Consider the following 23276-nt stretch of genomic DNA (forward strand, 5'->3'; position numbering starts at 1 on the left):
ACAAATGGCAGTTCCTGTACCTTCCTTGTTAGTAAATGTTAACATTCCAATACTATTTTGTAACAGTTTAGAATTAACACATCATTCCTAATGTTTTTAATCTTTTTATTCCTGTACTTATAATTATTTTTGGAGAATTATTTTGAATTCAAATTCCATAAAGAACAAATTGTTTTTTCTTTCTTTTGTTTTTGTAAAATTGGCTATGAGTTGTTTGATAAAGATGTGTAAATGTATATGTTTAGTTTAAATTATATTTTTCAAAATATAAGTGCCTGTTGACTCTATGTAAGTAAATTTTAAAACTGCTGAAAACATGCATGCTAAATATTTCTTACCGTAAACTGTTTTCTAATCCAATCTTACCAACAACTTTTTGCCTTCAACATTTTGTACATATGTCCATAATTACTTTACTTATAAATGTTTTTCTTGTTACTGAATTTAGCTTAGTTTACTAAGAAGTTAAAAGGTGCTCAAATTTGTTATTTACTTTACTGTATGCCAAGTTTGCCAAAAATTTTATAAATGATATCTTAATAAGTATCACAATCTGTTTTTCATTCCAAATAAAACTGTGGAAGCCCAAACTTTGAGGACCCACAAAATAATTTTTGATATTGCTTTTACATACCTGACTTGGCTTAAACTCAAAAACATAGTTGCCTACACTACTGGATTTTGCCAGTTTCTACTGGTTTAATAAAAATTCTCCTGGTTTTTTAACATTTTAGAAAATTCCCTAAAATTGAGTAAGTTTCCTAAAAAAAAAATACCTATTGAAATATAATTTTTTCATTGATTGTTTATTTGAATATTTAAATAAGTATTATTAATACATCATGAAGCAATCCTCATCTATAGAAATCAGTTTAAAACTTTTTTTTTTGTACTAAAATGTTCAGTTTATTATGCAGAATTCTCTATTAAAATAATTTTAAAACTAATTAACTAATTAAATTAATTTAAATTAACTTTCTTTGATCAATTAAATTCCTATTACTATTCAAATTATTTTCTATTACTTTCAAGTACATTTAAGGTCAATCATAACTGGAAAATATTGCAATTTTTCTATTTTAATGACCATAAAATTCCTTGTCTATAAAATATTTAGTACATTATGCAACAATCGTCATGCAATTTATATTATTTCGTAAAATCTACTGGATTATTTTCCTATCCATGTTGGCAACTATGCATATAACTTATTTAATAAAATTCCTATTTGATCAAAACTTTTTGTATTTGCAGTTATCTTACTAAATAATGAAAAGTTACGTAATTATCTTTAAAATAAATAAAACAAGGCAATTTCTTTTCTTGCCGCAGCTAATTGAAATTGTAAACTTTTGGTTACTTCAGATCTGATTACCTCCCTTATATGTGAAATCAAATTATAGAAACAATCTCAATGTAGAAACTCAGATTCCAAATTAAACTTTCTAGCTTAGTATCTTAACATTGCGGTTCTGAATCCATATCATTAAATAAAAATTATTGACTGATAATTTTATTAAGAAAACATGTTTTGAAAAAAAAACTTTTACTCAAAATTTAGATTGTGCTAAAATTATTAACGAGAACAGAATATCTATGAACATGTTTAAAATAAATAGACTCCATTGGGCCTGGTGAAAAACATTGAGTTCTACATGGAAATTTTCAAGTCTTTAAATTGGGAAATCTTATAAACTCTGACTATGATAATACATTTCTACCAATTCAACATTAGCAGAGGTGTGGTGTAGTAATCATATATACCAGTAAAGTCATAAAAAAAAATAGTTATTCTGTCATTTGTATACAATTCTAAGTACATAATCATTCAATAATCATGTGTTTAAAATTTTAATTTGGATTTTTTTTTTTTTTTTTTTTTTTTTTTTTTTTTTTTTTTTTTTTTTTTTTTTTTTTTNTTACGCGTTAAGATACTGATTTGCTTAAGAATTAAATTAATTTTTCTATCATATTTTTACAATTTTATATGTTTAATCATTTAAGAACCAGTATGCTTATGAATCCTATTTACATTTTTACAAAAAAAAATATATATGTATTTCTTATAAAAACAGACAGAACATATACGTTATTAAACTTCGATGAATTTGGGATGTTTGTTCGATCGGTGATAAGATTTATGTTATTTTCTGTAGGTATAGTCATTTTAACTTAACTTTACAAAGTTGCCATAAACTTTTTATGTGTGAATTTTATGTTTTAAATGTGCCACATGTTGTTTTATCTGTATAACTTTTAATGATTATTTTTCTTAACTGAATGGTTTCTTCAACAAATCCCTACTTTCTCAATTTTTATACTTAATCATTTATTTCACACTGCTGACTTTCATACAGTATTTCTAAGTGATATTTTACATTAAAGCCAGCCAAAGATGTTCCTTTTTTTAAATAATAAACAAGTGGTTGATGTGTTCAAATATTTGTAATGCAACAAATTTATTATGAAGTGTCATTTACATGAATTTAGTCTTAGCTTTATACTTCTCATTACCTTTGTAAATAAAAATTATTTTTGTACCACATTTACTTGTATTATATCTTAAATTTCACTGTAAATAAAATGTTACATAAAATTTTATTGCTTTAGTTTTCTCCTTAATTTAAGTTGTACAATAGCATACCTGCCAACTTTTACGCATTTGGCATAAAATTTTATTTCTTTATTTAAAGTGGTAGTAAAATGTATACTTTCTATATATTCTTTGCATTTATAAACTTAATTTATAAAATTTTTGACAACCATTATTTTTAAAAAAAATTTAGCATATATATTAATATGTAGTACTGTCATGGTAGTCCGCATAAGCTTTGTCAAAATATAACCTATGTTTCTGCCTGAAATTGTAATTTAAATTCCATTTTACTACCACCGGGGAAAATCGTCCTCGAAAGGATTAAAAGTTGGCAGGTATGCAATAGTTTTTGGAAGTCACCACACTACATTTAATAGATATATATCGCCAGCTCATTTTAAAAAAAAAAAAAATCTTACGAAAATAGTATAATATAAATATTCTTATCTATAAATGAAAAGGCTCATAGTTAACCTGTTAGATTCAAAATAATTTAGTTATGAGGTTATTTTTGCTAGAAATTTGCTTTTTATAAAATTAAAAGTTTAATAAAAAATTAGATTTCATGTTGAAAAACTCTAATTATTGCTAAATTGTACTATATTGATCAGAATATAACTATAAACAGTCAAATTTTAAATTAATTGTAGTCAACCAACCGGAGAAAATATTTAAAATAACTTTGAATTACATACATTTTCATACACAAGTGGAAGTGATAAATAATAAAAAAAACTCCATGATCAAAAATAATGAGTGAATTAAATTTGAGATGCATGAAAAAGAGTTAAATTTATACTTGTTTTTTCTAGATGAAATTAAATTTATTAAAACGTATAAATTTATTAAAAAAAGTTGTACTGTATTTTAAATGTTAGTTTTTTTTCCTTCATTAATTTAAGCACAGCAGTGAGCAAAAAAAAAATTTTATTCAGCATTCATTAAAACATTTACAATTTAAAAATAAAATGTCAATTATACAATAGATTTAAAGTAATCTGTTTTTTCTAAATAAGTTTTGTGCCATTCATTTGCTAAGTAGAAAAAAGGTTCTTCGACTCCTTTGTTTTCCCTCTGCAATAGAAAAAAGTATATAATTTTAAAAAATTTCGCACTACAAAACTCGTAACATCGTTGACATTTATAGAAAAGAAAAAAATTTCGAATTTAAATGTGTTAGGAGAGCTATAGCAGGGTTCCCACGGTACTTGAAAGTCCTTGAATTTAGTTGAAAAAAATCAGGGGCCTAAAAAGTCCTTGAATTCTGCCTAAAGGCCTGGTTTCTTAGGACAGGACGCCGTCAACTGGAAATCAGCGCTAACCTCTGATTGGCCCATTTGTGAGTTTGATAGTATACGTCATCGAACGCTCATCTTGAACTANCATCATGATTCACATTAAAGTGATTTATCAATCACACATCATGATTTCAATTAAAGTTATTTCTGAATCATATAACGTGATACGTATTTAAGTAATTTCAGAATCATGCCTCACAGTTCTTATTCCAGTATACAAATCACGCATTGCAATTCACAAAAGAGAGATTTAAGAATTACCACTCCCAATTCTCATCAAAATGATTTAAGAATCACACATAGTTTCAATTTACAAATCACACATTGTGATACGTAATTTACGCAATCTTCGAGACGTACTTCACCTTTCTTATAATTTGAATTTACATATTGTATATTTAGATTTGTATAAATGCGATTTAAAAATTATGCTCAGTGAAAATTACACATATTCACAAAATTTTAAAAATCACGCTTCACATTTTAAGGATATATTTTAAAGAAAATTAAGCTTGGTAAGTCTTAGTTATCTGTAAAATATTTCATACAATGCAAAAGATTTTATTATGCTCAAAATACATTACTGATATTCTAAAGTAACAAAATAGATAATTTGTTTTAAAAATTGAAACAGGATATATGGATATATTTTGATATTTTATCTAATTATATGCATTTCCTGTAACCTAAAATTTGATCTAACATATTAAATAAAAAGTATTTATATTTTAATAACCGTACAATCACACAAACTTTATCAATTATTTACTATGCTTGTTTAAAGTAATATGCATTATTTATTNAACAAAAAAGTATTTTTTTGGCGTCAGCTCTACGCCAATAACATAAGTATTTTTTTGGTGTCAGCTCTACACCAACTTTCCGCTGACGCCCAGATAAAAATATGACGCCCGCTTGTTTAAAGTAATATGCATTATTTATTAATTCTAATTCACTTCATTACATTTTTCATGAAGAGTTTCATTGAAGCTAGTTTTTAAATGTTGCCTAGTATCGTTCGTATGTCAATTGGATTTTTTTTATTTATCAGTTGGAATTTTTTAAAGTGATTTGAAACAGCCATGTAACTATCAACCATTTGTATTATTAGGTGATAAATTTAATAAATATTTTTTTGTTGTTGAATAAGCATTGTGCTTTAAATATATACAATTTCTGCTTTTACGTAATTGTAAAATTTGGCATATAACTGTAATACCGAATAGGTCCTTGAAAGTCCTTGAATTTTTTTGAAAAATTGAGTGGGAACCCTGTATAGGCAAAACCAAACAGTTTAATGTTTATAACATTAGTTACAGAAATACTGGGCAGATTTTCTCTATCCTTGTATTGCTAGAGTTCTTAAAATATTAAAAATTTTGAAATTAAAATAAAAATTTAAAAAAAAACTTTTTAAGATTAATTAAGAATTTTCATTGTTTAACTTTACGTTCTTATTTTTAATGTACATCAAACGAATTTTAATCTACCATCCTAATAAGGCCTAACACTTTCATTTGTTATTTGTCTAAATTTAAAAAACATGTAGCAAAAGATAAAACATTTTAAAGAAATTAAATTTTTACAATTTAGGATTACATACAATTTTTATAGTTTGAAAGAGAAAATAAGATCAATTTAAGCAAAAAACTTATCTACTGTACCAAAGGAAGAAAAGTACAAGAAAATGTACTAGAAAATAACAATCTAAGTAAAAGAAATGCATGGACAAAATTTTGATAAAAACATCACAACTAATAAAATAACGATATGCTGCTGCATTTTTATTAACTTGCTATTGTGTCAATAAAGGTTGAAACTTGCAATCAAAATTTTGATAACTTTCCAACTAGCTGGAGCACTTCAATCTGTACTGAAAATTTATGCCTATTAACAATGCCAGCTGCAATTGTTTTCTGGCTGTTATAAACAATAACAATCTAAGTAAATAACAAGAAGAAAATAACAATAGGAAATAACAATCTAAGTAAAAGAAATGCATGGACAAAATTTTGATAAAAACATCACAACTAATAAAATAACGATATGCTGCTGCATTTTTATTAACTTGCTATTGTGTCAATAAAGGTTGAAACTTGCAATCAAAATTTTGATAACTTTCCAACTAGCTGGAGCACTTCAATCTGTACTGAAAATTTATGCCTATTAACAATGCCAGCTGCAATTGTTTTCTGGCTGTTATAAACAATAACAATCTAAGTAAATAACAAGAAGAAAATAACAATAGGAAATAACAATCTAAGTAAAAGAAATGCATGGACAAAATTTTGATAAAAACATCACAACTAATAAAATAACGATATGCTGCTGCATTTTTATTAACTTGCTATTGTGTCAATAAAGGTTGAAACTTGCAATCAAAATTTTGATAACTTTCCAACTAGCTGGAGCACTTCAATCTGTACTGAAAATTTATGCCTATTAACAATGCCAGCTGCAATTGTTTTCTGGCTGTTATAAACAATAACAATCTAAGTAAATAACAAGAAGAAAATAACAATAGGAAATAACAATCTAAGTAAAAGAAATGCATGGACAAAATTTTGATAAAAACATCACAACTAATAAAATAACGATATGCTGCTGCATTTTTATTAACTTGCTATTGTGTCAATAAAGGTTGAAACTTGCAATCAAAATTTTGATAACTTTCCAACTAGCTGGAGCACTTCAATCTGTACTGAAAATTTATGCCTATTAACAATGCCAGCTGCAATTGTTTTCTGGCTGTTATAAACAATAACAATCTAAGTAAATAACAAGAAGAAAATAACAATAGGAAATAACAATCTAAGTAAAAGAAATGCATGGACAAAATTTTGATAAAAACATCACAACTAATAAAATAACGATATGCTGCTGCATTTTTATTAACTTGCTATTGTGTCAATAAAGGTTGAAACTTGCAATCAAAATTTTGATAACTTTCCAACTAGCTGGAGCACTTCAATCTGTACTGAAAATTTATGCCTATTAACAATGCCAGCTGCAATTGTTTTCTGGCTGTTATAAACAATAACAATCTAAGTAAATAACAAGAAGAAAATAACAATAGGAAATAACAATCTAAGTAAAAGAAATGCATGGACAAAATTTTGATAAAAACATCACAACTAATAAAATAACGATATGCTGCTGCATTTTTATTAACTTGCTATTGTGTCAATAAAGGTTGAAACTTGCAATCAAAATTTTGATAACTTTCCAACTAGCTGGAGCACTTCAATCTGTACTGAAAATTTATGCCTATTAACAATGCCAGCTGCAATTGTTTTCTGGCTGTTATAAACAATAACAATCTAAGTAAATAACAAGAAGAAAATAACAATAGGAAATAACAATCTAAGTAAAAGAAATGCATGGACAAAATTTTGATAAAAACATCACAACTAATAAAATAACGATATGCTGCTGCATTTTTATTAACTTGCTATTGTGTCAATAAAGGTTGAAACTTGCAATCAAAATTTTGATAACTTTCCAACTAGCTGGAGCACTTCAATCTGTACTGAAAATTTATGCCTATTAACAATGCCAGCTGCAATTGTTTTCTGGCTGTTATAAACAATAACAATCTAAGTAAATAACAAGAAGAAAATAACAATAGGAAATAACAATCTAAGTAAAAGAAATGCATGGACAAAATTTTGATAAAAACATCACAACTAATAAAATAACGATATGCTGCTGCATTTTTATTAACTTGCTATTGTGTCAATAAAGGTTGAAACTTGCAATCAAAATTTTGATAACTTTCCAACTAGCTGGAGCACTTCAATCTGTACTGAAAATTTATGCCTATTAACAATGCCAGCTGCAATTGTTTTCTGGCTGTTATAAACAATAACAATCTAAGTAAATAACAAGAAGAAAATAACAATAGGAAATAACAATCTAAGTAAAAGAAATGCATGGACAAAATTTTGATAAAAACATCACAACTAATAAAATAACGATATGCTGCTGCATTTTTATTAACTTGCTATTGTGTCAATAAAGGTTGAAACTTGCAATCAAAATTTTGATAACTTTCCAACTAGCTGGAGCACTTCAATCTGTACTGAAAATTTATGCCTATTAACAATGCCAGCTGCAATTGTTTTCTGGCTGTTATAAACAATAACAATCTAAGTAAATAACAAGAAGAAAATAACAATAGGAAATAACAATCTAAGTAAAAGAAATGCATGGACAAAATTTTGATAAAAACATCACAACTAATAAAATAACGATATGCTGCTGCATTTTTATTAACTTGCTATTGTGTCAATAAAGGTTGAAACTTGCAATCAAAATTTTGATAACTTTCCAACTAGCTGGAGCACTTCAATCTGTACTGAAAATTTATGCCTATTAACAATGCCAGCTGCAATTGTTTTCTGGCTGTTATAAACAATAACAATCTAAGTAAATAACAAGAAGAAAATAACAATAGGAAATAACAATCTAAGTAAAAGAAATGCATGGACAAAATTTTGATAAAAACATCACAACTAATAAAATAACGATATGCTGCTGCATTTTTATTAACTTGCTATTGTGTCAATAAAGGTTGAAACTTGCAATCAAAATTTTGATAACTTTCCAACTAGCTGGAGCACTTCAATCTGTACTGAAAATTTATGCCTATTAACAATGCCAGCTGCAATTGTTTTCTGGCTGTTATAAACAATAACAATCTAAGTAAATAACAAGAAGAAAATAACAATAGGAAATAACAATCTAAGTAAAAGAAATGCATGGACAAAATTTTGATAAAAACATCACAACTAATAAAATAACGATATGCTGCTGCATTTTTATTAACTTGCTATTGTGTCAATAAAGGTTGAAACTTGCAATCAAAATTTTGATAACTTTCCAACTAGCTGGAGCACTTCAATCTGTACTGAAAATTTATGCCTATTAACAATGCCAGCTGCAATTGTTTTCTGGCTGTTATAAACAATAACAATCTAAGTAAATAACAAGAAGAAAATAACAATAGGAAATAACAATCTAAGTAAAAGAAATGCATGGACAAAATTTTGATAAAAACATCACAACTAATAAAATAACGATATGCTGCTGCATTTTTATTAACTTGCTATTGTGTCAATAAAGGTTGAAACTTGCAATCAAAATTTTGATAACTTTCCAACTAGCTGGAGCACTTCAATCTGTACTGAAAATTTATGCCTATTAACAATGCCAGCTGCAATTGTTTTCTGGCTGTTATAAACAATAACAATCTAAGTAAATAACAAGAAGAAAATAACAATAGGAAATAACAATCTAAGTAAAAGAAATGCATGGACAAAATTTTGATAAAAACATCACAACTAATAAAATAACGATATGCTGCTGCATTTTTATTAACTTGCTATTGTGTCAATAAAGGTTGAAACTTGCAATCAAAATTTTGATAACTTTCCAACTAGCTGGANTTTTGTGCAAAATTTTTCTGCACATGCATTTGAATATAAATTTCTGAGATTTTAAATCTGTTATTTTACCTTAATTTTAATTAAAAAATATTTTAAAACCTGCTGATTACCTATAGTATAATTAAATTTCAATATAATGCATGGCAACTGTTGGTAGTTTTGAAGTTTATATATTTTCTTGGCAAACTTCAGTTTTTGACATTTTTGACGGTTTAAACCAGTATTATACCCTTGTCATGTCAAAAACCACTTTTTGACGTCAAAAACCACTTTTTGACGTCAAAAACCCAACCCTGAGTGTGAATAATCATTTCAATTATAGCTGTTTGAAGTGAAAGACAACAATAACAATATTATGCATAGTAATGTGTGTTTCTATCCTCTTTACATTTCTTCTAAAACTAACACCATTAAACTTTTGAACAACATGTATGTTTTATGAAAACATTTGCAATTTTAATACAAGAAGTGCATCCATAAATTCAGACAGGATAATTTTTTTCTTATAGTTCTTATTGAAATTTTACGATGTAATGCCACAAATTTAGTCTTTAGTAATAATTCAAACTATTCTGAAGTCTTAAGAAAAAAGGGTATTTTTTATTTTTCTTCATTATTAGGCTTTTAATGTTTATTATACAGTTCTAAAACACAGTCAAAAAGTTCAAGAATCTATAAATATTATCATGGAATTAAACGAAAGTAATTCAAAATTATACAACAAAATGTTATGTTATAATCCAAAATTAAACAAAAACCATTCAAAAATGTTATTTAGTTATGGAACAAATAAGGAAATTCTGAATACGTTATTTTCTGTAAATTAATATGAAGGAAGAAAAATTCTTTTTTTAAGAGGACTCTAAAGGGTACTGGAAGTTAGTTAAATTATTTTAAGATGAAATATATCCTAAAACACATTTTCAAATGCTAAATAAAACTGACAAAAGACACCAAAATATGCATAAATCGATGATAATGCAACACATTAAGTATGACTTAATAATGTGATTATTAAAAGCACAAATTAATGACAAACCTGGTACTGTCATGTAACGTCCAGTGTTTCTTACTAAGTCTAACCATTTGGAACAGCTATTAAATGAATTTTCATTCGTGATGTCATACACAACACATACCACAGAAGGATGTTGCCACTAAAAATAACAAAACAATTTTAAATAATAATGTGGGGAGAGCTGTAATCGACCATGTCAACCATCATCTATAAAAACGTACCCCAACATAGAATCGAGTTAGTATGTCCTATATACTAGTGAATTGGAATTGTATTTTTGTAGTAGTAAATACACTACAGTACTCCCCCTCCAGAATTTTATCTGTGATAGAATTCGATGAACGGATATTACAAGTTTATTCATTGCTGTTTTGTGAGAAACTGGGAGAGATGTATTAAGATCACCGTACTTTTGAGCGCTGATCGTGAGAGCTGATGTTGTGTGTGATCGAAACTGAGTAGCAACAGTGCGAGGAGGTGGGTAATGTTGCAGTCACAAGTAGCAAGTCAACTTTTCAATGTGGACCATCCATCAAAGTAGGTATGTTCAAATCGAAGTGGAAGTTTCTATCAAGGTAGGAATGTTCACATCATGTCCCAAGGTCACCAATGTGGGGAGAGTTATCAACAATGTCAACCTTCTTCTAAGTAAAGGTACCCCATCATAGAATTGAGTTAAGATGTCTTATGTACTAGTGAATTGGAATTGTATTTTTGTAGTGGTAGATACACTATAAATAATAATAAAAAATATTTCTAGAGAAACAGTAAAAGTTTTCTAATTTTTTTCACCTGAAATAATCAGGGAAAAAAATTTTCTTTTGTTTTACGTTTAAATAATAGAAATTTGTTTTTCTATTATTTAAATATAAAACGGTCATAAATTTTTTTCAAAATTAAGTGAATAAAAAAGCTTATTTTTAATACATTGTAATATTTGTATTAAACATTAAAATCAAAAGCAAGATCATTTATCAAGTTATACTTATTTTAATGTTGTAACATTGTTTAAGAACTTACCATTTGTGTTTGGATGTCTAAATATGTATCTTTTCCAGAAGAATCAATCATTAGAAGCTCCTAAAATAGATTGAATATTTCTTATATAGTTTTAAAATACTTTTTGGGTCAAATAAGTTTCATTTTATCATTATGATTTTATAAATAAAATCACTATGGGATTTCAAAAAGAAATAGAGAAATACAGTAGGTTAAAGAATTGAAATATATACAACAGCACTAAACTAAAGATTAATATGTAAAATTTTAGATTTACCCATAAAATATGAAAACAACAGGCATAACTTTTTTAAATATTTATTTCAATATAAAAGAGAAACTAAAACTTAAGATTTCTCTAAAAAACATTAACTGAGATCTGAAAATAAATTCTTACACAAAAAACATCTAAAGCATATTATTGTTTTCCATGTAATTGTCTCTTTCTTTTGGTTTTGAACAAAATAATGCTAAGATAATATGTATCCATGATCATCTTTACAAATATATTTTAAATAGTTTATTGAAAAATTTAATATATAAAGCCTAAAAAGCATGAGAATAAAAATATCAATAATATTATTTCCTGTATACAGAATTCATATTGATTTAAAATTCAATTAGTTTATTAAATATAAGGTATTCTTAATTACCTTATATACAAACAGTGGTCTCCCCAAACGTTTTTAGTCAGGCAATACGCCCTTTGATACCTATAAATGCACCCTCTTCATCCCCTCTGTAAAAAAAAAAAAAACGCCCATCTCTTAAAAAACACTGCCTTTTTATTCATATTCTATTTTAAAAAAATAATTCACTGTTTAAGTAATAATTGCACACTGGTAAAATTATCTGTGATTATACGTTTAATTCTGATTACTATAACAAATATTAACTTTGTTAGGATTATTCTCAACTCTCTTTTTTCAGGGGGGGGGGATATTAATAAATTTTCTTAATGGTTTTAATTTTTTTTTTTTTTTTAAATAAATAACTTTCTTTAAAAAAAATGCAACATCTAATGTTCATTTTCTCATAATTTTCAGTTCAAATTACATAAAAAAATTTCAGTTGTTTATCCATTCATATTTTTTTAGTTTACTTTTTTTGAAAAAAATTTATGCCCAGAGATTGTCTATTAGCATGCCTTTAATTGTTTTTATAAACTACAAATTTTTCTCTTATTCTGATAATGAGAGAGAATCATTTTTTGAAATTACACATAAATAGTATAAGAGGGTAATTTAAAAATAGTTGAAAATCAAATTCAATTATTACATAATGTTACACACTTTGATAAATTTTTACAATGTCGAATGAGTGCCCTTTTTTATACCTAGGGAAAACTCTGATATAAACACATAAAAAATTTTAACCAACTAGGCACTTTGGACATAGGAGGGTTTATATTGAAATTTTTCTTCCATACACCATTTTCTCATGGAAAAACAAGGGAGAAACCTGCTTTTTTAGGTTGGAAATCAAAAAAATGAAAAAAGTTAGTTTCTAGACACTGTAAGTCACCAAATGAGTAGAGGAAAATAGAATTAGACACAATTGCAATTCATTATTATTTTTTTTAGTTGAAACCATTATAATAAAAAAAATTGGAATAAAAATAATAGTTACTGATTTAGATATTATCCCCGTGGCAGAATTGTGGCGATATTGTCGCAGAAAGCTACAGAGCTTTTGTAGAAAGATTTTTCGTTCGGGAAGGGAAAATTTTTGGTTTTCCTTTCTGCAGAATTTTTCGAAAAATGTATTTTCTTTCTGTAGAATTTTTTTTAACGAAGTCTTTCTTGCGTATCAGAGAGGAAAGAAATACTAATCATGATTTTTCTATTCTCATTTAAAAAAAATTTAAAAAATCGGTAGCAAGCTAGAACTTCAAATTAATAATATAAAATAAAAAATTCAGAAATCGCAAAAGTTTTAAAGATAGTTTGCTCTAGAAATGTTTTACCTTTTCTTTTTCTTTAAAGAACACCATATTCGACATACACTTATTTGAGTATCTCTTTTTTAAAGAGTCCTATTCACGTGATTCATGATCTTTATTTTGGGAGTTACTGCACGGAATTTACAGTTTTTAACTTATGTACATATTTTAATTTATTATCATTTCATTTATTTACAAATTTTATTTTGTGCAATGATTTACAAAATTCGAAAGAGGAAATAATTAGTGCATTTTTCCGCCTACAAAATGCGAGAATATCGACTATGATATTAGAATTCAAAAGTATTACTTTTACAATTAAAATTTTTTATACATTTATATTTTATACTTTCTTCTGTAAACACAAAGTTTTTGTTACTAAATTAACAAAAACTAGTAATTATTAGTAGTAGAAATAAATAATTGTTATGATTAAAAGTATCTTAAAGCAAAATATTAGTGCTAGGGAAGATTGTTTCAGAAAGTCCAAAAAAATTCTGCCACAGGGGAAATTATAAGTCACACCACAGGAGAGTGCTGCAGGGGAGTTTACCTGATATAAATATTTAATAATAAATTAGTTAAAAAATTAATAGTTTTTATTTATTAGCCAATTAGGGATGTTGTTTCCTACATCATAAAGCACTGCAGACTCTTTGCCACTAATAATTCAGTGCTACTGTATCCAGTGTATTTTGAGACCATTTATTTCAATGTGTCGACAGTGAATAATAAAAAGACAGAAAAAATAGTGAAGACAGATCGTAATAATAAACAGAAATGGTGAATAAGATAGTAAACATGTGGTTTGAGAGATAGTAAAAACTTAAAAGTTAAAGTTAGAAAAAAAATCATTACAAAACACCTATTACCTTGTCAACAATATACTAACTTTGAAACTTAAAACTAAATTATAATTTACAAAACAAACTTTTTCTCGTTACTCTAATGAAATACTAATTCTAATGTATGCATGGGGCACAAAAAGAACAAATAGTAATAAAAAAGTCAAAAGACGCTAAATCAAAAACACGAGTTCTTTCTAAATATAGCAACCATGTACAGGTGTAATTGTGAGCCCAACTCAAAAATCCTGAAAATTTCGGGAGTAAAATCATTAATGACGCATTTCAAAAAGTTTATATCTTTATAAATTTAAACTATTGATATTTTCAAAATATGAAATTCTAAATAAATTATTTGCAGCATAATTTAGATTGATAAGTATGCATAAGTTTACTTTTATGTCTAATCACTATTATTATACCAGACAAAATATTTACAAATGAAAAAGATGCCAAGTATTAATTCTAGTTCTAATATTTCTAAATAAAATTTCCAAGAATACATAATACATAAATGTGATTGATGATTTCTTGAAACTTTTGGACCTTGGATTTTCGAAAATTTCCGGATCACGGTTAGCGAAAAATCTGGAAATTCGGATTTTTTCCGGAGCACAATCATCTCTGCAATGTATCTATAAATAACTCAAACAAATCTTTGATTCAAACTCACCAGAATTACTTAATATAACTAATATCTTATAAAATGCAGCAGATTTGAGCTCAGATAATTATATTATTTATTCCTTTTATTGAAAACAAAATTATCTGTTTGAATATATCCCCTCGCACAATAAACTGTAGTAAGCAGTCGTACACTGCCTAACCAGAAGTCGAGTAGGTAAGCAGCTCGAGATTTGTCTTTCTTTACATAAAGCAAAATCAATAAACCAAAAATATTTTATTTTTAAACCTTTACAAAGCAATGAAGTAGAATTTTAAAGAAGAAATTGATAATATTGTAAAATGTTTCAATATGCATACCTGCCAATACTGGAAAAATAAAATAACGGAGATTTTACTAGTGGCATTTTTCAGGCTACGAGTAAAATTTTGATACACCATGCGTAATCATGTAAGTCAAAATTGGAAATAATATAAGCACTTACATTTAAAGAAGTAAAGAATATGTACATAAATCTTAATCTAATGAAGATTTTTTTAAACCGTCATTTATAATTACTTTAACTATTTCATTTTATAACCGTCGTTGAACAGCCGACCCAATTTTGGGTTTATGAGTACTTATCTAGAAGCCTTGTAATTTTGAACCCAATCCAGAAGACAACGGAACTCCTGGATCAAGTATTGGAAGAAATTTGCCTTTGTGGAAAACTTTTTTGATGGAACTAACACACATCTCAGTTACATGGAGAGGAAAACCTTTCACGGTTAGCTTGACGGTAAGGAGACAATGCGACAATGTCGCCACGATTCTGCCACGAGGATATTTTTTATTATGACTTTAAATTAATGAAACTATTGTAATATATTAAATACAATATATGCAAACTTACAACATATAAAAAAACTGTCGTGATGGATTCTACAGTAAAAGCAACCGTTCCAGATAATAAATCTTAATATACCTATATGAAGAACATACAACTATTTATTTATAAGTGTATATTATAAATTGGAAATAAACTACTTACAACTGCATCATCTGTATCGGGAATGGCTATTCTTTTAGTTTTTATGTCAATTCCACACGTCTAGAAGGGGGAAAAAAGGTTACACAATAGAATACATCAAAACTGTTAAGTAGAATACATAAAAGTGGTAAGTAATACCCACCATTACATAGTTCTTCTGAAATTTATCAGTGTCATGTAAAAATGTGTGAAGTACTGCAGATTTTCCCGCAGCTGGATCACCTAGTAATATGTACGTTAAAAAATTTTAAAGACTTTAGAATCATTGTCATAGGGCTTTTAAGAAACAAGAAAAGAAAATTCTAAATACAACTGAATATATATGTGTACAGCTTTTGAAATTTTTTAGATAGCATAAAAATAATTTAGATGTTGGAAAATTTTTAAAAAAAAGTCTCAGAACAACATTTTAATGACATGACAATTAAACACCCATTTTAATTACACAAGAAAGAAGTAATTTAAGAATACATATCTGTTTTTTTTAAAAAATATTTTTGGGAAAGCTTAAGTGGTAGTACAAAAAGACCAGGGTTCGCTAAGTGGGCCCACCTTGAAAATACCCACTTGAAACGATAAGTGGGTTATTTCAACAACAAAAAATTTATTAAAACTTACTGATGCCCGTTTAATTTTATATAATTTATTGTGCAGTCTGTTAAGTTTTTAATATTTGTAAAGTAAAAGAATCTATAATTTTTTACTATTAAAAACTTTAAGTGGGTTTTTTCAAAAAGTAATATTTTAATGTAATTAAATCAAATAGAAATTTAAATAATGTAGTTTGAAAAGATCAATTTTTCAAATATAGTTGCATGCTTTATATATTAATATTATTATCAATTCATATGTTTAAAAAAATTGGAAAAAAAATTTTTTTTTTTTTTTTACTAAGTGATAAATTAACACATTTAAACAGTTTTATTTTCTGGCTTTAAAAAAATAAGCTGAAACTTTCTATAAGAGAACTTTTCAAAATTATTTATCTAAAAATGAAATCATTTTTCTACGGTAAATTATTTTAAAAAAAATGGGACAAGAAGTAACTGATACTCTTTATAATTATATATAATTTCAATTTCACTTTCTTTCAATCTTATTATAAAAGCATGGAAGACCATTATATATTTATTTCAGTTTTTTATTAAAGTCAAAAGTCAGATGAGATTTTAGTTTTTACTGATTATAAATATTTAATGATTATAATTTCATAGTGGGTAATATAAGTTTAATAAATATAGTAAATAAAAGTGTGTGAAAACAAAAAGATTAATAAACTTGTTCCTCTTATATTACTGCATTTATATTTTATAATGCTTGAGTTAAAAATTGTGAAACGTTATGTACTTAAGAAGATTCAAATATGTATTAGTGGCAATGCATTATTTAAACTTAATATAAAATACATATAACAAAATTAAAATAACTTTTTGGATTTATTTCTATTTTTAAGCTTATACAACACTTTTTAATAAATAAAAATAGGCACACAGTAAAACTTAAAGTTTATGAGCAATAAAATAAAAAACCCAATTTTTCCTGGGTTTTTTCAAATAAAACCCAATTTTCCCCGAGTTTTTTCAATAAAATCCAGGCGGGTTGGGTTTTTTCTGAAATACCCGGGTTTTTTCAAATCCTTTGCGGCAAACTCAAGTTGACCTTCTTAGATTTTTATGGAACTTTTAAGATTATTAATAAATAAGTTTATTTAAAAAAACATTCAATTTAAATGTTTTTGTTTAAAAAAAAACTCTTTTGTGACTATTTTAAAACTTAAAAATAAAGCAAGATTTTTTCTATGATAACAAGTATATCATAATCATGCACTTCTTGTGAAAAAACTAAAGTATCTATAAAACTTTTCTAAAAATCAAAACATCATTTTATAAAAGTTTTCCATGCTTTTCACTAATTACAAACATTTTACTACGGTCTCTTTAAATTTTTTATTTCAATAATGTTCTTTATTTCTTGAAGTACATTTTTCAGCATTTGATTTGGCATACAACAAGACTACTTCTAATATTAATAAAGAAGTAAAGATTTTTTTGTTTTTCATCAACAACAAAAAAATATATGTGTTCTAAATGAAAAAATTCCAGTATTTAGTGAGGTAAATAATGTGGTTACATAGTTTATAGACTACTTTTGTTTAATGTTATGTTTTGTTTAACTAATTTTTACATAAAAATAAAATTTATTTAAAATATCATAAATAAATCTTTAAGGAGCTAATTTCAAAAATAGATGCAATCAAGATGTACTAGTATAATGCTCTATATAACACAATAAACTACAGTAAAAATTTTAGAACAAAAATATATTTTGTGTAAATATAAAAACCAACCTTCATTCAAAATGGATTTAATGATTAGCACAAGTTATAATGAACATAATAATTGTACATCCTTGGATATTACACTTATTTTAACTCAGATTTTGTATTTTTACAAGCTATCATTAAAAATAAACACCATCCTGTTTTTAAAAGTTTCAAAAAACATTATCTTTAACGTCGTGTCTTATTAAATTGCAGATCTGGTAAATTTTTTAAAAAAAAAATAAGACTTGGATCTTAATAAAATTCTACAAAGCAAAACATTTTTAAAGTGATAAAAGCTCTATTATTATTTTCTTACCAACCACAATACACTTAGCACGCAAGATGTTAGGCATGTTTAAGCGAACTATGCCACTCAAAGAACTTCGTAATTCATATGAATTAGACTTTCGACGATCACAACATGTCATTAATACTGACTAACTTTATTTGAATCTTGAATACAATCAAATCATTGCATAGCAATGATAGTATATTTCTCAAATGAAAGGTAATCTGCACATTCGTACCCAAATGCATTCAAAACAGAAAGCTAAACTTAGTTGCTTAGCAACAAACATTGCCATCTCTAAAAAGTATATATTAAAATATTGTTTGCAAGCTAGAAGCGGCATTGATGATAAATAAAACGCACTTGCGGGTTTCCGTGTAATGAAATCCCGATGAGAGAAGAAAGAAGGGGGAAAAGAAAGGATTTTATTTTATATAATAACAATAGTTGATCAGCCAATATAATTTCAGGGACTAATAATGTTCGACTCCGTAGCCTTGTAAGTTTGAACCCAATCCAGAAGACAAGGAAACTCCTGCTGGATCAAGTATTGGGAGAAATTTGTCTTCGTGGAGGACTTTTTGATTATCCCGTATTTGCGTTACATGGGGAGAGGAACCTCCCATGTTTTGCCTAATAGAAAGGGGACTCTAACCCATGATCTATCCATCACTGAGGATATTTTACATCAACACTGTGGTCAGTGCGGAATCGACCAGGCATCGTTGGGATTCGAACCCGGTTCACCTCATTGGAAGGTGAACGCTCTATCCCCCGAGTCATCACGGCTCAAGGAGAGAGGATTGGAAAATAATTGTGTTATACCGTCGTAATACCTGGAACGGGGAGAGAATCGAAGTAGAAGGTACAACGGAAGAGATTAAAAATATTGCATGCGGAATGTCGACAGAGGTACGAACCTGTTAAAGTATGAAGGTAAAGAAGCAAAAAGAATAAAAGGCAAATCAAAGAATAGACATAAATAAATACTTATTTTTCGGAATCTTATTTATTCCAATATGTTAATCCATGTTGAAAGTGATAATTTTCTGTGTTGACAAATACATTTCTGTGATGACATAGGCTTTGTCATCACAGTAATGTATAAGTATTCTAAAATTATTTAAACTTCTGGAACTTCCCAGCAATTTAAGCACTCAGGATATATCTAAATCAACACTAGACAAGAATAAGCTTTAAATACAACAATCTTTTGCATTTAAACAAAATTTCAAATGTTTTTCAAACAATAAAGAATATGTTTAAAATGTCACAAATTAAACATTAATTTCGGTGACAGAGTTCAGAAAAAATAGTTATTAATAATTAATGTAAATTAATTTCTCATAAATATTTAAACATTAAAACATTTCGAAGGACAATTTTGCTGACATTTACGCAAATTAATAAAGTCATAATTTTTGTATACATAAATTTTGAACAAAATCATACTGATTCTAAATTTTTATTTTTGTTCTTTAAATAAAAACAGTAATATTTAAAAGTAAAGAAACATTACTTCTAAATCACACGTAATGAAAGTTTCAAAATACTTGGGGGGGGGGACGTACATGATAGACAATACGTAAAAAATTTTTTACAGAAAGTAACTTATTTGTAAAATTAGTAGCTTTGCAAATTTTAAGTTTTTCGAAATGTCTTTGACCGTTTCATAGGTTTTTATTGGAATTGTTGTTTCTAATGCCACTTGCAAATATCGGCAAGCCTGCTTGGTGAAACCAAGCGAATTTAAGGCAGAGATTGCGTTTCTTGCATTTCAGTGGTGCGAGGTATGGCCGAGAATGCGACTTCAGCCACACACACGTCATAGCCCGTTTATAGGGTGAACCTATTAATTCATACACGCATCGTAAATTCTAACCTGAACCGGAGAACGATCAATCTCTAATTCAGTAGAGGAGTGAAAAAAATTTGTAGAAACTTAATTTCTTTCCTGTAGTCAAAATTAACAATAACTATTCTGTTCCCTTAATACAAAGGTAAGATAAAATCCCCTATGTCATCAAACATGTGAAAAAAGCTTTTTTTTTAATAATATTTTGTAAAAACTCATTATTGAAAAACAAATTAATATTGGACAAAATAAATTATCTTAAATGGTCAAACAAGCTGTTTGGGAAGAAGGAGTAGTAATTAATGTTCAATTTCATTATACAAAAAATATGACTCAATTATTGAAGGAAAAAAAAGAAAAAAACAAATCCTTGGAGCTCTTTGTGGGCCAAAGCCTTCCTCCAATCTGATCTTTTCTAGTGCTACTCCTTATATATGGAAAGTCTGAAATAATTTCAGAATCTAAACTTTTTAGGTTTTTAAATATCAAAAACATTAAATTTTAAGATGATGAGCATTACTTATGCATTATATTAACATTATGATGATTTTAAGAACATTAAATTTTAAAACTGATGTGCTGTGCTCAAAAAAAAAAGAAGAAAAAAAACCTTAAGTAATTTTTGATCCCTAATGATCGAATTTTTACGTTACTAAGAATCAAGCTTAATGGTTCACGGGAGAGACCACAAATATGCTAATTAGTTTAACCAATTATTATCGGTTAAGAAACCGGGTATCACTATTTTTTTGACGCATTTGGATTCTTTACCCTGAAAACATCTGGGAAATATGGACTCAATAGATTGGTCAGGAGAGCGGTACAAAGTTTTGACCGCTTAATGTTAATTTTACTTTTTTGTGTATATCGCTATATCACGAGAATCTATCTATCTAAGGCTGGGATTCAACTGAAACAGTCTTAAGACACGCCACTCGACGTATGCGACGGTCTTAAGTTCGGGAAGTTACGCCTATCGTCTTAAATAGCTATNGAACGTATCCAATGAGCGAGCAAAGCGAGCATTGGATTGCGAAGCAATCCGAAATCGGGTTGGCGAGCACCAGCGAGCAGGGGGTGAAGCCTCCTAGTTTTAAGTAATTTAAAACATTTTCCCACTCAATTATAAAATTCGTTTATCCAAGGATAATTTAGGGCAAAAAATAATTTTTGATAATTATTTGCTAATATTTATTTAATAGTAATCGAAACATTTTTGAATTGCAAGATAGACATTTCCGCATAGACAAATACCGGTTCACGCATTTCATTCCAAAGAGAGAGTTTTCAACAGGACAAAATCCGGGTTTGAATCGCAGCAGTGGTTGATCGATGCGAATTCCGCATCCGGTTTCCACCGACCACGGTGCTAACGTAAAATATGCTCAGTAGCAGACGGATCACGGGTTAGAGTCCCCTTGCTGTCGGACTAACCGTGGGAGGTTTTCCTCTCCATGTAACACAAAGGCGGGTTAGTTCCATCAAAAAGTCCTCCACGAAGGTCAAATTTCTCCCAATACTTGATCCTGCAGTTCCCTTGTCTTCTGGATTGGATTCGAAATTACAAGGCTACGGAGTTGAACATTAGTAGTCGTAAACCCAAAAGTGGGTTGACCGTTCAACAACGGTTATAAGAAAATAAAGAACTTAGTACAGTACTAAGCACAACTTAGAACAGTACTATACCACAGTGCCTATGTTAAGCGTCTGTGGTATAATAGACACTAATTACCACAGCCCCTATAACGGCCATACCAGTGGTATTTAATACAGCATTTATTTTAAGCATCACAGGTGTCCATAAAAGTTAGGAGATTTTTTACGGTCTTCGAAATAAGTGTCGATATTAGTTTGTTCACCAAAAATAATTATGAAAATATTAGTGTCGTTACTAATTTTTTTAAGAATTCCAATTAATTAATTTTGGCTAAAGGTACAAATTGAAACAGAAAAAAAAATTGAATTAAATTTTTTTTTATTAAGTGACAAAATAGTGCTAATTCATGAGATCCGAGAATAACTGCTTTTGTGTAGCACGGTGCGTAGCCAAATCTTTCAACAAAAAATAAGCACCTTTTAAGCACTCAAAAATATTTTTAAGTACTATATACATCAGCGAAAATAATTTTCCAAGACTTTACATGATCATGATAAAATAACTAGTTTCTGACAAACAACTCTTTTCTTGATTATATTAGCCGTTATAAAACGATCAAGAGATTTTTTGGTTTAATATCAGAGGTTGGAAGATGAAGCCTGAAATTGAGAATACCTTGCAAAATGCAGTAGAGTTGCAGATGAGAGTGCAATAATCTCACGAAACCCAGCTTTGTAGACTCACATGCGAACTCGCAAGTATTTCATCAAACATGTAAAATGATGGGCTCTTTCATGCGCTAAATACCGACGGCACACCGAAATAGATTGTGATTGAATGAATTGTGAAAACGTTGAATAGAACGATGTCGTGAAAAACACGCTTTTACATAATGCATGACGAAAATCGACATTCCCTTTTCGAAAAGGGAAAATTAAACACTTTTTAAAAACATCCATGGAAAAAAGCACCTTTAAGGGCTTTTAAAAAACGAAAATAAGCACGTTTTAAGAACGCTACGAACCATGAAGTTATTGATACTTAATTTTGGTAATAACTTTTATCATATCACTTGGTGCTTTTTAATCTGTACTAATATACTGGTATTGGTCCGAAGATACTATCTTTAGATACTGCGGAAATAGGTTTCTTACGGCTAAACGAAAGAAATAAGTACCTGAGAAAATTGTTAATTTTGGTAATTTTTGACTATCGACTATGGTTGAACTCGAATAATACATAGCATTATGCCAAACGATACTAATTAGAGTTAATTTTATGATAAATAGAGTTAATTACATTAATAATGGATGCATTTCTAAAAGCATGTTCTGCTTAATCTAATAACGTAAAAACACCGGCAAAGGCAAAATAAAATTGGATATGTTTTAGCTCAATTAATAGCATCAGTA

The 23276-nt window shown here is 27.8% G+C and overlaps 1 protein-coding gene across 1 annotated transcript; it reads right to left on the reverse strand.

The window, feature by feature from the left end:
• Positions 1–3506: 3506 nt before the first annotated feature.
• LOC107456344 (intraflagellar transport protein 27 homolog) lies at positions 3507–18718 on the reverse strand. Its single transcript, XM_043053678.2, has 6 exons — positions 18440–18718; positions 15943–16022; positions 15801–15860; positions 11380–11439; positions 10287–10498; positions 3507–3670 (listed from the first exon to the last, which is right to left on the reverse strand). Exons 1-6 carry the CDS (start codon positions 18549–18551, stop codon positions 3631–3633), a joined length of 564 nt encoding a protein of 187 aa, XP_042909612.2. The 5' UTR covers positions 18552–18718; the 3' UTR covers positions 3507–3630.
• Between the last annotated feature and the right edge of the window lie 4558 nt (positions 18719–23276).

Source organism: Parasteatoda tepidariorum, chromosome 7, assembly GCF_043381705.1.
Source record: "Parasteatoda tepidariorum isolate YZ-2023 chromosome 7, CAS_Ptep_4.0, whole genome shotgun sequence".
Taxonomy (NCBI): Eukaryota; Metazoa; Arthropoda; class Arachnida; order Araneae; family Theridiidae; genus Parasteatoda; species Parasteatoda tepidariorum.

Excerpts from the sequence above, each read along its gene's own strand:
- LOC107456344 (XM_043053678.2), bottom strand. The coding sequence starts at position 18,551 with ATGACATGTTGTGATCGTCGAAAGTCTAATTCATATGAATTACGAAGT. Across the intron at positions 16,023-18,439 it reads TGCTAAGTGTATTGTGGTTG|GTGATCCAGCTGCGGGAAAA; the intron begins GTAAGAAAATAA and ends ACATATTACTAG. Across the intron at positions 10,499-11,379 it reads TAGACATCCAAACACAAATG|TGGCAACATCCTTCTGTGGT; the intron begins GTAAGTTCTTAA and ends TGTTATTTTTAG.